At 40.5% G+C, this 16,502-nt stretch overlaps 1 protein-coding gene across 2 annotated transcripts in view; it reads left to right on the forward strand.

The window, feature by feature from the left end:
* Positions 1–3,132: 3,132 nt before the first annotated feature.
* The window catches only part of NSMAF (neutral sphingomyelinase activation associated factor), a 39,650-nt gene continuing 26,280 nt past the window's right edge, over positions 3,133–16,502 (forward strand). The window contains exons 1-5 of one of the 2 annotated variants that reach the window (XM_030010957.2): positions 3,133–3,315; positions 13,835–13,924; positions 14,019–14,097; positions 14,178–14,245; positions 14,327–14,363. In XM_030010957.2, the coding sequence (XP_029866817.1) occupies positions 3,263–3,315; positions 13,835–13,924; positions 14,019–14,097; positions 14,178–14,245; positions 14,327–14,363 (327 nt within the window). In that variant the 5' untranslated portion in view covers positions 3,133–3,262. Of the gene's footprint in view, positions 3,316–13,834; positions 13,925–14,018; positions 14,098–14,177; positions 14,246–14,326; positions 14,364–16,202; positions 16,226–16,502 lie in introns of those variants that run through there. The other variant, XM_030010958.2, reaches the window with a different exon arrangement.

The following is a 16,502-nucleotide window of genomic DNA, read 5'->3' on the forward strand; positions in this document are numbered from 1 at the left end:
CTCATTCTGAGCAACTGATAAAGGTATTCAAAAAGCTTGCCCATGAGATAACAATGGATTTCAATTACTTGAATACCAGTTAGAAAAACAACACGGCAGGACATGAAAGGTCCATCAGACTCTTGTAGTATTTTAGGGATGATCTTTTGCTTCATGGGACAGAGGAAGTTATAAGAGGCATTACCAACTCAAATTGCATGACAAGTAGGGAGGAGCTCATTTTGATTTTAAAGGCAGAAGGTAAACTGGGTGAAAGTGATCATGACACATTTTACCAAAATAGGCTTCCCTACTCCAAGAAAAAGAGGAAAAAAAAGCACGGCTGCCCTGCCAACTACGGATTGCATTGTTATGTAGAAACAGTTAAGCTAGCTTTAATCAAGCTAGTCTAGGTACTAAAAGAAGGCTCATCATAACAGCATGCCGTTCTATATGAGTTAATTAACCTCCTTTCTGTATGGTCTAGGCCTGAGCTCAGTCATTTAAAGATAACCTAGATTTTCTACAGAGAACAATGGATTTATTTTTAATTAAACATACAATAACAACCTATCTTGATGTGAACAAAAGGAAGCAGGGGAAGCTTAAGTAGACTGTGTTAACATCACATTAAAAGCTTTTCAAGCATTTGGAAAAAAAAGTCACAATAAGGGGACACAACTGAAGAACAACATAAAAGAATATGAATAAAAGAATAAAATTGCAAAGCCTACAGTACAAAATGAGTGACAGGTAAAAAGGGGTGTAAAGGGCAACAAGAAAATGTTCTGGAAATACATTAGAAGTGCCCAGATACTTAGTTAAATTTATCTTACCACAGAATTTAGAAAAGGAATGAGTTAAAAACTATTTAAATTGTATGTATTTAAGTTAATAGGGCCTGAAGAATTTTACTTAATAATGTAGCAAAAATAATCTCTGAGTTGCTAAAAGACTATATAGGTTCAAGGAGACTAGAAAAGGATAAAATGTGTCTATCTAAGGAAAGCAGGTCCAAAGCTATCCAGATTAATTTTGATCCCAAGGGATGTTCTAGAAGAAACTCCATGATGAAGAGGTTAGCTTGTCAGGAACAGATGCTCTCACACTAGTCTAATGCCCTTTTTTACCATCAATTTCACTGATTCAGTAGAAAAAAGAGAAACAGTAAGTATCACAGATCTTGAGTTTAGTATAATTTAGACGCCGTCCCATGACAGTTTCATGAAACCACCAACCAATTGGCAAGCTGCTTGCAAAAAACAAACTTGGAGAGCATTTGCAGTGAGAACACATAAGGATCTGTTGTCATTTCAGTTCTATTCAATTTTTCCATTAGTGATGTGCAAGATGCAACAGAATATAGATATATAAAAAAAATCTGGTTTTCACCAACCTGGGAGCTAGAAGACAGAAACAGATTTCAAAACTAGTTTCATAACTTGGATAAATGTCTAAAGTTAGCAGGATGAAATCATCATGGCTAAGGCAAAATATTACGCCTGGGAAGAACTGAAACATACAGTATAAAATGGGGAGAACTAGGTGGCAATATGTTAGAAAAGGTTCTGAGTGAAAGTTTCTGTCACAAGAAGAAAATTATTTCTGGGATGTATTTATAGACGTTCCTCTCATGTATAATACATGGGACATAATTACTGCACTGTAGCTGGTGTTCATGCCTCAATTGGACTGCTATAAGGAGCCTTATACCTTAAAACAAAGACAAAAGTCATACTGGAAAGAAGCCAGAGTAAAGCTGTAAGAATAAACCATTTATGAGTGCAGTCTATGAGGAAAGTGAACAAAATTGTTCAGTCTATGAGAAGATGATACACATATCTGCACATATAAACAATTGTATAAATACATATATATTTAAACACACATATTTATTAAAACATATGTGAACAACATAACAAATATTGTCCATTTCCACTGGGAGTACGCAATAAGGAACGCAGCAAAGAAAATTCGGGTTGGATATTGAGAAACACATAAATCCTGTTAGACATTTGCACAAGCTACATGCAAGTGTTGCAGATTTCCTCCAAATAGGTGCTTTTACAAATCAGTTAGACAAATAGCTCTTACGGGTGATATCACTGGTTTTCAAACTGTGATCTGTCACCTCCTTAGATTCTGTGAACTACTCCTAAGAGGTCCCCGAAAGACAATTAGCAAAAGCAAACCTCTTCTCAGCATATACAACACTTCTCATATTCACGTTTGTGGGTCCACAAATTGAAAATGTTTAACACTGATCAACATATACCCGATTCAGCCTCAGCACAGAGATTAGATTAGACGATCTCTTGAGGCCTAGAAACCTCTAATTCTTTTTATTCCTATGTGAAAAATTACATCCCCCCCTGCGAACCGCTTTTTTTACTTGTAAAAATGCAAATAGGAGTATTTTTCCACCTCACAAGAGATCGTGTCAGTAAACACGCTATAAACTGATCAGATGCAATGGCAGTTACATGAACTAAAGTGTTTTATATGAACTAAGAGAGTTTATTTACCTCCCCCTTCCATGGAGGTTTTTTTAGGTTTTGAACACCTGGCAGAACTTCACCTCCTGCCCAGGCAGCATCTGTCACACACATTATGGGCAGAAGGAATCTCACTGCAATGGCATTATATTTACTATTTTTATTTAAATGCAAGTAAATAGACTCTTTCGCTATGTAATAAAGCCTGTACTTCCCTCCGTGTGCGCACGAAGACGATTTTCGGCCCCGGGCACTACGCTGCGGGCCGCTCCGGGAGGCCGGGCCCACCGTCGCCCCGGGGCCCCCAGGGGCCACGCTTCCACACCCCGCCCCCGCGAGCCGCGGACCCGGGTGGCACCTCCGTGCCAGCAAACAATAAAAATAAAACGGCAGAAGCTTTAAGGAAAGGGATGGAGGGAGCGCGTGGGTGGGCGGCTGCGTTCCCGTGGTGAGGGCCCCCCCCCCCGAGACCCCTCAGAGGCAGGCCGGCGGCCCCGGCGGCCCTGAAGGGCCGCAGAGACGCCGCAGTCCGGGCGAGGGCGCAGAGCCCGCGGTGCCGACAAGCTCCCTTCCCCGGCTGCTTGTGCCACCTTCCCCCGCCTCTCCGGCCGTATAAACGGGGCGGGCGCCCTCCGCCGGGTCCGCCAGGCACGCTGCCTGCCTGCCTGCCTACAGCCGCGGGCGGCCCGCTCTCCCCGCCTCCCTGAGGCGCGGCGCGGCCTGGCCTGGCCTGGCCTGGCCTGGCCTGGCCTGCTGTGGCGGCGACGACAACTAGGCCGGGCGGCTCCATGGCTTTCATCCGCAAGCGGCGGCTGGAGCGGGAGCTGTACTCCAAGGAGAGGTGAGCAGCCCTGCCCCGCCGGCCCCGGCCACCCCCGCTCGGCCTCCGCGGCAGGGGCGAGGAGGTGGGAGCGCTTCCCGCGGGGCAGCACCGGCGGCCTCGCCCGCCGCTCCTTTGCCGGCGAGAGAGGCCCGCTGCCGCCGTGCCCCGGCCTCCACACCCCCCCCCCCACCCCGCCGGTCTGCCCCCTCCGCCGGGGCGGGGGCGGTGGGGCCCCCCGGGGCCGGGAGGCGGAGGGCCCGGCGGAGCGCCGCGGGCGGCAGGGCTACCTCCAGGGAGGCAGCCGGCCCCGTCGGAGCGCCCGGGTCAGAGGCCGACTGCCGTGCTGGGCTTGGCCCTCGTTGTTGTTACTGTTTTAATCGGCTCGGTGATGCTTCCCGGGAGTTCAGGCTGTAAAGGCTGTAGAACAGACCCGGGGAAACGTGAACGCTGCTCGCCTTGTGTAAACTGCATGAAAATTGCATGTGTAGATTTTTATTTATTTGTTTGTTCTCAGTTGTGTGAGCAGCATGGAGTTACAGCTCTGCTTCACTATAGATGGAGTTGGTTGTTTGGTTGTTTTTTTGGTTTTTTTTTTTCCCCCGAGCATTATGATCGGGGTATTGTCAGCCCTTAAATTACAGACTCTGTGACGGCTCTTTAAAGTGTTGAATTCAACTTCCCCATTCCTGCTTTCTGACTGTAATCTCTATTTTGTGTTCCTGTGGCTAAATGAGCATACAAGAAAGGCTTATCACACGTGCCTGAGTATACCCTGAATTTACTCTCTTATTTTTAGCTACTGTCCTGCTTTCTTTTATGTGGCTTATCTGCATCTGGCTTGTCACAAAGTTCCAAAGCCCTTTGCAATCTTAATATTGCCACGTAGGAAATCTCTATAAGGTGAGAGCAGTAGGTCAGCGTGGATCCCGCAGTGGAGGGACACGGGTGTCTTCTCTGGGGGAGCAGGGCTCCCCGCCTGCCTCCTGCTGCAGGAACTGGGGAGCCGTCAGGCACCTGGGCCGGACATCAGACGGGTCCCGTGCAAGTCCTGTGCAAATTCCTGATGCGCCTGATGCTGCCGGTTATGCAGCGCTGTTTATTGTTGGTGAGAAAACCACATGACAAAGAGCTTGGCTCACTTTGTCCATATAAATTCTGATTCATAGCTATTCAGCCTATAAAGCCACTACAGCTTTTGAAGTGTTTTTGAAGTACAGACATATTCTGGATCACTTCTTGTCTTCTTGTATCTCTTTTCCTGGTTGCTTTTGGGGGCTGCTGTGGTTTCAGTTGTCTGTGAGGGGCTGCAGGGTGAATGGACAAACTTCCTGTGTAGAAGGAAAAAGAGAAGGATTTTTAATTTTGAAGTAAGACGTCTTAAGTATAGGAAAAGCTAGAAAAAATGGCTATTAGCTCTGTTAAGGATTTCATGTAAACAGTCTCAGGTTTTTGAGAAGTTGAGAAAAAGGCCAAAACTCATCAGTCTTGCCCCAAGGAATGCAATTGGGATCTAAATCTCTTCTAAAAAGCCCTGAAAACAAACCTAGCATATCAATGTCTGTAGCATTACTGATTTGCAGTTATTGAAAGTCTTTAATGAGAAATAGTTTTCTTTGCTCATATTTGGAAACATTTTAGGATCTTATTATTTGAGTTTGTAATTTGAGCACTTCATGAAAGATGAGTCTTGTTCTCATTTGCACTGGTGGCTTTTCCTATCTAAATATCTGCAAACTCATTTCTCTGTTTCTTCCCCTTCCCTAACAATTGATATTTGTGTAAAATAAAAGTAAATTTGTATATATTTTGTACCCTATATCAGGTCTTTTTCCCTCCCTCTCTTCCTGTACCTTTCTAAATTAGGAAATCTTAAAAACATTTAAGTGATTTAAAAGGTTTTGGACTCTGAAATATCAAATGAGAAACACCAAATTCTGTCTCCTGTTTTCCTTGTAGTCCTGCCTTAAAACAGTAAAAAAAAAAAAAAAAAAAGCTCTTAATATCACTTAAGCTCTCAAAGGCTATCCCTTCAATTTTCTTTTCACCTTCTTGCTGGGTAATTGTTTCAGAGACACCAACTCCTGCTTCAAAGATTCTCTTGATTTACATAATCTTGGTGTAGGTTTTTTCTAGCGAGATGACAAGGACTCTCTGAAACTCTGTGGCAACTGGATTTCATGTGTGGTTTATCTTTTTTGTTTGTTTGTTTGGGGGTTTTGTTAGGTTATTGGTAGGTTGCCTTCTACAAAAATGTAAGCTATGAAAGTTCTGGTTAAGAGTACTGTGAAACTTAATGGATAAAAATTTAATCTTCTTATGCAGTTGCTTTGGGGGGAAGGAAGATCAGATCAGTTTTAAGTGATCTGAAAAAAATTATTTCCTCTTAACTAATTAGTTGGACTGCTTTAATGTCTGGTTACATAAACCCACTTTTCTGACTGTATGCGGTTTTCTGGAAGAAGATAAGAAAATACTGAAAAGTCCTGTGTGCGCACACTAAGAACAAGCAGCAGGTTTTACTTTACATGTGATTAAACAACCCTACTGAGCAGGGTTCATTCTGGCACGAGTTATCCCTTCAAATTCATCTGTATTGGTAGAGATCTATTTTCACTTTGCCCGGGTGTTCAGAGTAAAGAAAGATGAGATTATATGTCCCTTTTTAATTAGCGTTGTGTGGATGCTTACATAATTTAATCTTTACAATATTCAGCATTCATGAGTAGGAATCCTTTTTTACAAACAATTTTAGTTGCAAAACTTCAAATTAAATGGTGCGTGTTTGGCTCGGGTTGTTGCTCTCTTTACAAGTCAAGTTCTTGGTTCTGTTGGCAGAGTGCCCAAAGATGGCCAAGTCTGACGCTTGATGCAGAGGCTCTATAATACAGTTCTGCTAGTTTGTCTTGTGCGCTGCTTGGCCTCCTGTTCGAGGGTTTGTGTCTTCTGTTGGGAACATCACTCATGCAAAGCACCCTGCTGGCAGCATGTAGGTCCTGTGGATGGATCTTTTGCATGACAGTTGCTTCGGCATTTGGGTATTTTTTTTTCAAACCTGTAGCCTTATCTTACTCTCTTGGGACAAAATATACATAATGAAGACTTTTATTCAAACATCAGCAAATGAGTCCTACAGCTGGGCTATAGATACTTTGTTCTTGTTAGGAGGAGGTTTAATTTTACAATTGGTTTTACATAGCTATGGGCTGCTGCTGATATGGGCTTGCCTGCTTTTTCATCCCTGAAAATGTCCTTCCGTTATCAGGATTGTACTTCCAGTATCAGATCAAGTGATTGTGCAAGGTGTGTTGGATCAGCCACTTGAAACCCTTGTGTCCAAGTGGATTTCCAGCATGTGCTTTCCTGATGAAGTGATGGAAATGGTAAGAATTCAATCACAGGTTAAGAATTTAAAGCAGGATCAATGGGGTACCTTCTCTGGGTGGTATAAATGGGATTTTGCCAAGATACTAGTCCCTGCATGTTCATTCCTGTGTCCAATTTGAACAAGTCCAGTGCTTCAGTTGGTAGGTGACATTGGTATATAAAAGGAATTGTGAGTTTCTTGGGTTTTTTTGTTTCCCCCTTCCCCCCTGCCCCATGTTGTTGGATCTCAGATGAGATCTTTTCAAACTTAAGTACAGAGGAACATGCACATCAAGCAAAGTAACAGTAAAATTTTCAAGTAGACTAAGCCTGATACAAGACACTCTTTATTTGGAGGATATTTTATAGCATCTTGGTGGGACTTATAAACCCCGTGTTGTAAAGTGTGATTTGCTGTTTTGTTGCATACTCTGAACAATGCTAGGAATGTTTGGGTGCCGTTTGGGTTCCCAAACCTTGAGTATAGGGGATGACATCATATGAGGTGAAGTTTTGCAAGTGTTTTTGTGCTACTTAGTGTTGTGCCTAGTTTTCCTATGCGTCTTGGGTGTGTTCTTGACCCATATTCCTCAGCCCTTTTCTGAGTGGCAATTATATGGGAGCTTTTCGAAAAAGGCAAAAATAGACAAGCCGCTTTCAACTTTGTGTTTGGAGGAGAGCAACCAGAGTTCACTGCTTTGTTCATTTACCAGCCTTACCTGTGTCACCCTTATCTTTCTGCTGCTGTAGGTTAAGTTCTGTTTTTCTTGACAAGGTGCTTGTCCCCCTTCCCCCCCCCCCCCCCTTTTGTTCCCTGGAGCTGTTTCTCAAACCAATACTGATTCCCTTCACAAGAAAACACCTTCCAGATCACTTCCATCTGAATTTTTCAGATTTTCTTAATATAATTTTTCTGGGACAATATAAAGACAGGAATCTGAAATAAGTCTTCAAGCAAAATTATATTAGCATGCTTTAATTTACCTCTCCCCTTAAGTGTAGGTGCTAATCTTTTAAGCTCAAACAGCTCTTTCATATGCTATTAAAAGATTAACTCTTTACTCCACCAGGTTCTGTATGCTTCTAACACTGGGTGGGAATTGAAGATGTTCTAACACAAAAGCTGTTAGAAACTGCATTAAAGTTATCTGGGGGGGGGGGGGGTGTGTGGCTACATTATACTGATTATCCACTGCCTCCCCTCCTGCCTCCCAACATACACCACCAGACAGACACAACTGTGACTGAACAATCTTCCTTCTGTTTCAAACCTGGGAAACTCCTTATGTTCTTTAAAGTTGTTGGTTTTTTTTTTTTCCATCTATGTGAGTTGTTATGATAGGAGATATTCCCTTACCTAGCATGTTCTTTTCCCCACTGCCCCCTGTCCAGCTGTTTCTGCTGTTGATTTTGAATACAGGGTTTGCATTAAATCTGAGATGTAGCAGCTTAAGTGGCCTTCCACCCACTCTAAAGCTCAAGGCTTTGCCCTGGTGGCAGTGGTGGCTACCAATTCATTTCGTCCTGGAAAGTGAAACTGCCTCTTTCCCAGCATCTCTGACAGCAGAACTGCTCTGCAGGCTTGCCACTTCCAAAGGGTAAGGTCTCGTTCCTGGCCACCTTGTTCTTGTCCCTGACCCCTTCACGTTGTAACATCTCTGGTACTTCATGTTCCCTTCCATGGACTGACCCAGGTTACTAAATCTGTGCAAAACTGTCCTGGGGAACCTCCACAGCTCTGAGCAGAAGCTTGTATTCTGATCTATCTGCTACTGTGATAGCTTTTTCAGTTGGAAGTGGGTGGTGTCCACAACTGTAAGTAGTTTTTGAGGCGTTACAAGTTGGTGGGCTAGGTTGGACCAGTGAAGCTACTGAAGCTTTTTTTTTTCCTTAAGTTCCGATTTCAAATGATCACATGTATTAGAAAATACTATCTTCTCAGAAGTTTTCTAAAAGCTTGTTTGCTATTGGTGAGACTTTGAGGATAAAGACCAGACTATTCAGCTATAATATAAGGCATTGAGCATCTTCAAGTTCTCACTCACCCCTTTTAGGTGCTTTCATAGGGTTTGAGCTTTCTTTGAAAATCTTGCCTAATTTGTCTCTCTTTGTCATTTTCAAAATAGTATATTGTTTTTTTAAAATAGTCTAGTATGTCAAGCTCAATATACAAGAGCAAATGGTAACTGATCCCTGAAGACATGACTGTGGCTTACTAACTTTAGCAGTCTGTTGCGAGCCATTAAATAACATGGTGATCACAAAATTTGTGAATATAAACCTGTGAAATGTGTCTTTATTAGGAAGCCAGCATAAAAATATCCTGTAATACACTTTAAGGTGTGAGTTTTATTGCTTAATTTCAAAGGATTTTGTGTCAACAGATATTTGAGTTGCTTTCCAAGAGAAGATACAGCATTACCCTTTTCTGAGTAGATTTTTAATAAACACTGATTAAATCATTTATACTTGGGAAGTTTCAAGTAACAATTGAGTTATACATTTTGAAAATGGATTAAAATGAACCACTTGCTGGTGATAAGAAAAATATCTCAATCTTGATCCTTTTCTGTTTGCCTGAAACAGTTTCTGATATTTGATTATTGCTGTATTAGAGGAATACAAAGTTTGAGAGCAGCAGGCAAATGTAGAAGATCCCTTTGATTTTTATTAAAAAATGCAGCAGTTTGTGTTAGAACTAGAACTGGTTTTTTAGATACTAGTTCTTGCTGATAATTTAAAAGGACAAAAAAATAATCTTTTTAATTTTAGATATGATAGTATTTTTGTACACTTCCTGGTTAATACTTATGGTTTGCTTTTGCGGGGGCGGGTGAGATGGTATTTTTTTGGATAGGTTTCTTTATTTTTTGGCGGGGAGCCAATTGCATTATTGAAGTTGTCCAGTCCTTCTCAGTGGAAGACTAACTAGCCTGACTAGCTGCTGAGGTTGAGGGGTTTTTATGTCTTAGGGTCAGACTTGAAGGCAAGGGAGAGTAGACTGGGAACAGACTTGCTTAGTCTTACTCGACTTGACATTGGCTTTGTGGTCCAGGCTGTTTTTCCAGGGCAGTGTGGCAAGTCCTAGGCTTACAGTGTGTACTGTTAATTGCTCAGCACAGCACAGCTGCTCAGTGGCTGAAGACCAAAATCAGTTTCTTATGCAGGGTATCACGCATTCTCTTCCTACTGTTACTTTTTACGGTTTGGGGGTTTTATTCCTCCTGTCACGCGCAGAAAAATTTAATTACTATTTTAGATCTATACGAAGTGTGCGTACAAAGTCTTGTCGTAGCAGTTGATAGTATATACATTTTGTATGTCAGTCATCCTGATATCACAGGTGTCCTTGGAATACCTTTTTTAGCTCTTTGGAAGACAGCCTAAAGTCCAGCTGCTTAGTTGCATGTTGAAGATCCCCATTGCTTTAATTGTATAGCTATTGTGATTGATTTCCTGTTTTTTCAGGCCTTCACAACACTGTGTTTGCCTACTCATGCAACATACCAGAGACTGATCTGTTCCCTTGCTGTCTGCAAATACTTGTTAAACCTCCCGGCAAGCCTGAAGTACCATCCTGTGCAGTGATGGTTCTCAAGAGGGACCCTGTTGATACAATAACAGTGGCTCTACTTATTTATGGGGAAGAAGTCTGTTCTGTGAAGATAAAAAGCTCTGACTGTACTCTGATAACATCTGATGAAACTTGACTTTTCCTTTTTTTGACAACCCTATGGATCATTAACACAGACAAATGAAATTTAAATACTTAAGCTGTAAGGACTGAGATAAGTTGAGAAATTCCAGAAGGCTATTCCAGAGATCATGCTTCATAATCTCCAAAGTTCATAATTAGCAGTGACTTGAACTGGTCTAGATTTGTTTGCCAGTGGTTGAGATGCGAGTCTGAAAATTTTGGTTCCACTTACGGTGTCATAACTAGAACTTGAAAACATATTTGTAAAAATGAAGGTAAGAGGGACTATCGTCAGGAGCAATTGAAAGAGAACAGCAAGCGAAAAGGAGACACGAAAAGCTCCAGGGAGCTGGAACACAATGGCAGTATCATGAAAAAGAGTTAAAGGTAGTCTTGATTTGTGTACACAAGCAGTTGGACTCCAGGAAAAAGAATAGTAGTATTTCTTCGTGGCTAGTGATGTCTTTAATCATACGTTCTTTTGTCCTGAAGAAGCAGACAGTGAAATCATGTGGTTTGAGGAATACTTTATGGCCATGAAAGGTGGAATTTTGAAAGGTGCAGTTTTTGTGACAGAATCTTTGGACAGGCTGTAAGTTCGTCCCAATTGCAATGGGTGCTTGAGAAGAGTAGAGACTGGTGATTGTATTTGTTGAGATTTGATGTCTGGCTCTGTCTGCCTGCAGAATTGAACTCATAGCAGCCTGAAAATATAGGAAAATGCAGTTAGAGTAAATGGCCTTGAAAGTGGGAGAGTAGCAACAAGCACAGAAATGCTTGGAAGAGACTGCAGAACCACCTGGAAGACTTCATGGGGGTGTGGGGGGAAAGATAAAATGTGGAAAATGCACTTGGCCTATATGACATACAATATTTGGAGAAAAATGCTTTAACAGCTGCCAGCCATACAACCCTTTTTCAAGATAGCAAAGCTGAGATCAGAAAGTGAGCATGAGGTCGCTGGTCTCCAGGAAGAAGCTCTACAGCAATGCTGTCTCTGTAAATCTGGGTAGTGTATAGTCATGTGGAAGAGACACAGAGAGACTAATAGCAAAAGGGTAAACTGGATGCTGCTAGTAAATATTGTATTTAAAAACGAAGAAACCTACAATTTTCCACAGTACCTAGTTAGCCTATAAGAAGAGTTTATCTTGGGTTTTTGTGCATACCTTGTGCATTATTTTTTCATTAAATCATCTGATTCAGCAGGAGTGAGGATAATGCCAGGGAAAGTGTACCTGAAATCCTTTCCAATAGCCCACAGCTTCTGATTTTGGGAAGATGAATTGATGCATAAGGAGTGGAGTATAAAGGTACAACGGTTTCTAGGGGATTGTTGTCCTGAAAACTTTGTAAGAGTACTCTCTTGGTTTGTATATTTTGGCTTATGTAAGCATGTTGTAGTTACTGTGAATAACAGAGCCAATGTTTTGCTGCAAAACCATGGCTTATCTTGAATATATGAAGGATTCCTGCATTTACCAAAAAATTAAAAGGAAAGTCTAGTAATTACCAGTGTTGCCAACAGGTAAATTTGGAAAGAATATAAAAAGATGGGAGGTTTGTCAAAAGAATAGGTGGAGACAAAGGAAAGAGCCCAAGAATTAAGAATTTCAGAAATGAGTTCTATTGACCAGATGTTACTAGTTTTCTTGGAAGAAAAATTGTGGGACCATGAACATCATTGCTGTGAAGCTCATTGTTCCCTATGTCAATAGTATCTGTTCCCTGATGAAAGAGAGCAGACGAAGATTTTTTTCAAACAAATCTGGGTATTACATTTGTTCTTAACTTTTTTTATTTAAATATTTTGGCTTTTGGGTAATAAGCTCACTGTGTATGCTTATATATACTAGAAAGAAAAACAGTCGGATGGTGAATTGCTCTTTGTATATCTTAACATAGCTTTATTAAGAAGCTTTCAATCAAAATGTGATAGCACTTGCTAGATCTGAGTTTGCAAAATCCAAGAAATTTTAAATTTGTCCCAGATGATTTCAAAGGGATAATGTGTTGAAAAATGGGATTTAATGGTAACTGTGTGGAAGTTGCTATGGTTTCAGACCCCTCTCCCCTCTTAGCTTGTAGACTGTTCCTAGTGAAGCTTTTTTCCCTCAAAATGCAGAGCTAGACTTTCTATTTTAGCTTCCTGAAGGTGAGTGATCAAAATAAATACGAAAAGAATGATTTGGCTCCTTCAAAGGCACCAAGGCCTCAGAAACTTGGAAATTCAGTTTACACCTGTTGATAGGTGGCAGTAAGTTTGAAGAACAGACTTCTGTGAGAAACAGAAGGCAACTGAAGTTACATCTTCTAGGGAAGGATACATGAAGGCAAAGCCTCTAAACCCCCATTGGAAACTAGGGATATTCAAGAACCATACAATAACAGCAACTGGGGTAGAGGCTGAAGAGACTTTTTGAGATGTGTGTTGAATTTTCTTAGGGAGTTTTGTATGGTGTATACAGTTCCAACATTTTAACATCAGTTGTTTCTTAACAGCATCATAAAATATCTGTTTACAAGAGAGGACAGGTAAAGATAATGCCATTTTGAAAAAGGAGCAGAGCATTAGGACAAAGTGTTTTGGACACACAAGCAGTTTTGATTATATGGACCCACAGTTACTTGTAGTTACAGTAAACCTTTATTGTTATGTTCTGTTTAACATAACAGACACAACACTGTTGTAAAGTTGGTGAGTTTTAATCACTTGCAGCAGTTTAAGTGAAGTTGTTAAAGGGCGCGGTTTCATGTTATATCTAATCTAGCCTATTTGCATTTACCTTGTACCAGCACTGCCATTACTATGATCCTGCAATTAAATACTTTAGAAGACTTCAATTTTTTTATTATTTTTGTGTTGTTGTTGTTGTTGAGATTTGTTGTCTATTGGATTAGTCCATAAACAGGTTTGCTGTGGGGTTGAACAGGCACTGGTACAGAGGAAGTGCAGAAACATGGTTGGGGAGGAAGGTAATATCCTCAGGGGATATCCATTGAGTGGCTCAGATGTGTTGTAAAAACCGTGGCCGTGTTTTCACTTAACTCCTTAGAACAATGTAGTTCGGCTTTGCTTCACAAAGATCTAATCTCATCCATTCCAAGCGATTAGTTCTTGCCCGTCCTTCTGTGTCATTGCATATTTTGACTGGCATACACTGATCAGGGCTAAAGTAATGTTTACTGGGGGGAGAAGCCTGGCTATGTTAGGGTAGTTCCCACCTGAGACATATGAACAGAATCAAATATCTAACCTTATATATGTTGGAAGAGCATCATTCGATCTTCATGTGTACACAAATTTTCCATATGGGTTTGTTCTCTTAAAAAGTTAATTTAAATTAATTCATTCTTGGGGTCTGGGGCACGGCGCAGAAATCAGTGAAGACTTCCTAAATACTTGATATATTTTATTAAGAATACTATCTGTTATGGTGATTTCTTTTTGAATAAATAATTTTTATTTATTTGTAGGTTTTCACTGCTGCTTCTTAACCTGGAAGAATATTACTTTGAACAGCACACAGCTAGTCATATTATAAATAAAGGTTGCAGAGATGAAAGGTACAAAACTCTTACATTCATTTACTGGAGTTGTTCTAGTCTCATGTATCTCTAACACATACTCGACTACTTTCTTTTTTATTGTTCCTTCTAGAAAATTTAGAGGGTCTCTCAAAATCTGTTCAAAGTCAATAATTTTTGAACCTGATGACAATATCCAACCCATTATCAAGGTAAGCAGTGCAAACTTAAACTTAAGATTCTCTTTAAAAAGCTTTTAAGAAAGAGTATGTATTTTTATAACTTGCTGCAGATACCACTGAGAGACTGCATTAGTATAAAAGCCCCAGAAGATAATGAAGCAAATAACCCTTTCACACGGTACGTGAATTTGAGTTACTGTATTTAACTCCTTTTAAAGCTGAAATGCCTATCTCTTCAAATATCTTATTTACATTTTAGGGATACATCTGGAGGGATTTCTGTTGTATGTAACCAGGTAAGACCTGCATATAGCAGATTCTTGATGTATAAATGAGCAAGGTTACATTCTTTAATGGTGTCTTTCTTGAAGGTGGAGTCTTAGGGTGGGGGGTTAACTGAAAATAAAACTAATTAGTGTCAAAACCTGAGCATTAATGTGAGGCTGTTGATGCTGGAAATTTCAAACTGTTAATGACTTCATTAAGTCATTGATTTGATAAAGTGAACTTTTTGCACTGTGCATTTTGTAATGGCGCTTAAGGCAATTTTAGAATTGAATGAAAAAGGAGAATAGACTGAAATTAAACTGGTTATTAATCATCTTTGTTTTGGTCTTGTTATATTGCTTTCTCCTACTTTCTGCAGCATGCAGTGGTAATGGCAAAGCCATCTTGATCGTTGCAGTTGAGCTTTGTGAAAACATTGGACTGTGCTGTATGTCCACCAAATAATTTTCAGTAGCTGTCCTGAAATACTGGGTTCAAGTTTCAGTCATAAGTTGTGATTAACTTGGGTATGTTCATACTTAATGTTAACCAAGGGAGTATACTTCAAGCTTTGATAAATTGCAGCTGATAGGTGTTCCAAAGCTGTAAATGTTTCCAAAAAATGTTCATGTTTTCATTTCAGGAAAGAACAGAGATGAGGTGGGAAATATCCTTTTAAACATTGTAGTGTCTTTGTAAAATCTGTCTTTAGCAATACCTAAAATTGATAGCCTTGCTCAGCTAAGTACTGCTGCAGTCAAAAACAAACTCAAGCATTTAATATTATCTATGCTGGAGAAGTTTGTGGACTGTGTTAAAGTAATCACTATATTTAATTTCATCTTGAAACTGGTTGTGTGAAGTGTATTGTGTAGTCAATGTTTCTTGTGTTGGCAGGTTTTTTTGTGGATTGAGTGTTTTTAAAAAAGGTATTTCTAATTGTTCTGTGTGATTGTTCCACCATACATCATTAGTATATGTTCTGAAGAACAAATGATTATAAAAACATCTCATAAGAAAGAAGAATTAACTTTTAGAATGGCAAGTGTGGGTAGCACCGCTCACTCCCTGCCCCTCCGATGTGTAGCTTGCCAGTCATCCTCCTGTCTCTGGGGAAATGTTCTGAAATAGTTGGGTGGCATGATAAATGCTGGTATTTTGCATAAAAGACATAGGGACTTTTGAGTGTGAAGTACTTGCTAGTTGTACTTATTACAAATTGTGATCTAATTATAAATATTTTTTCTAAGCAGAATTTCTGCCTTGTAGGAAAATGCATGTAGTGAGTAATTGGAACATCTTAAACATCTTTGCCTTTCAGGCTCAAAAAGTTGTTAATGCATAGCTGGATAAGAAGCTTTACTTTGCCTAACAGGCAACTTAGAAACTAATGGCTATAAAATACAGCAAATGGGAATAATAATTGGAGGTTATTTCAGTATTTTTTCTCAAGATGAATTGGGGAAAAAATCCTCCAAAAAGGAAATGAATACAGTATGCTGAAATTTTTGCTCTGCTTACTTTTTTTTTTTTTTCCACTTGTCTACTCTTTCATGTAATTTGGGGGTCTCAGTGTAGAAAAATGTTTAATTACCCTGCAGAAGAGCGACCTGAGTGTAAAGCAGGTGTCTTGTACTCTGATTCTTATTCTCCTGTGGCCTGGTTCAGGTCTGTACATGCTGATGTCAGATGAAAGGCACTATCTGCCATTATTTTTTAATGTAGCACTTAGAGAGGCATCCTAAGCTTGTAAGCTTCTAAGCCTGCCACTCACTTTCTTCTAGTTGGACAGTGCTGTGAGTGGTCATGTGATGAAGGTTGCCTCTGTTATCAGCCAGTGGGAAGTGGGAAGGCTGTACGTGCCAGCCAGAAGGCTTCTGGCTAGAGAATGGTACAGCATCTGTTCTTGCAAGTTTGATATTTGCTCTTGATTTGAGGCTGCTGCCACAATGCCTTGGAGTGTACAACCACAGGTGTGCTAGCTGTAGGAAGCAGACCAAGGCACTGGAAAAGGCCCTTTGATCGGTCAAGTCTCTTGGGCCATGGAATAGAATACAGTTGGTAGTGCAGTCCAGTGTGTTTTGTGCAGTTCAGAACCAATCCCGAGTCTTACACTCAGGCCTGAGATTTAGCGAGTTTGAGCCTTCCCTACAAACAGAGCAAAACCA

Source organism: Aquila chrysaetos, chromosome 4, assembly GCF_900496995.4.
Source record: "Aquila chrysaetos chrysaetos chromosome 4, bAquChr1.4, whole genome shotgun sequence".
Classification (NCBI taxonomy): Eukaryota; Metazoa; Chordata; class Aves; order Accipitriformes; family Accipitridae; genus Aquila; species Aquila chrysaetos.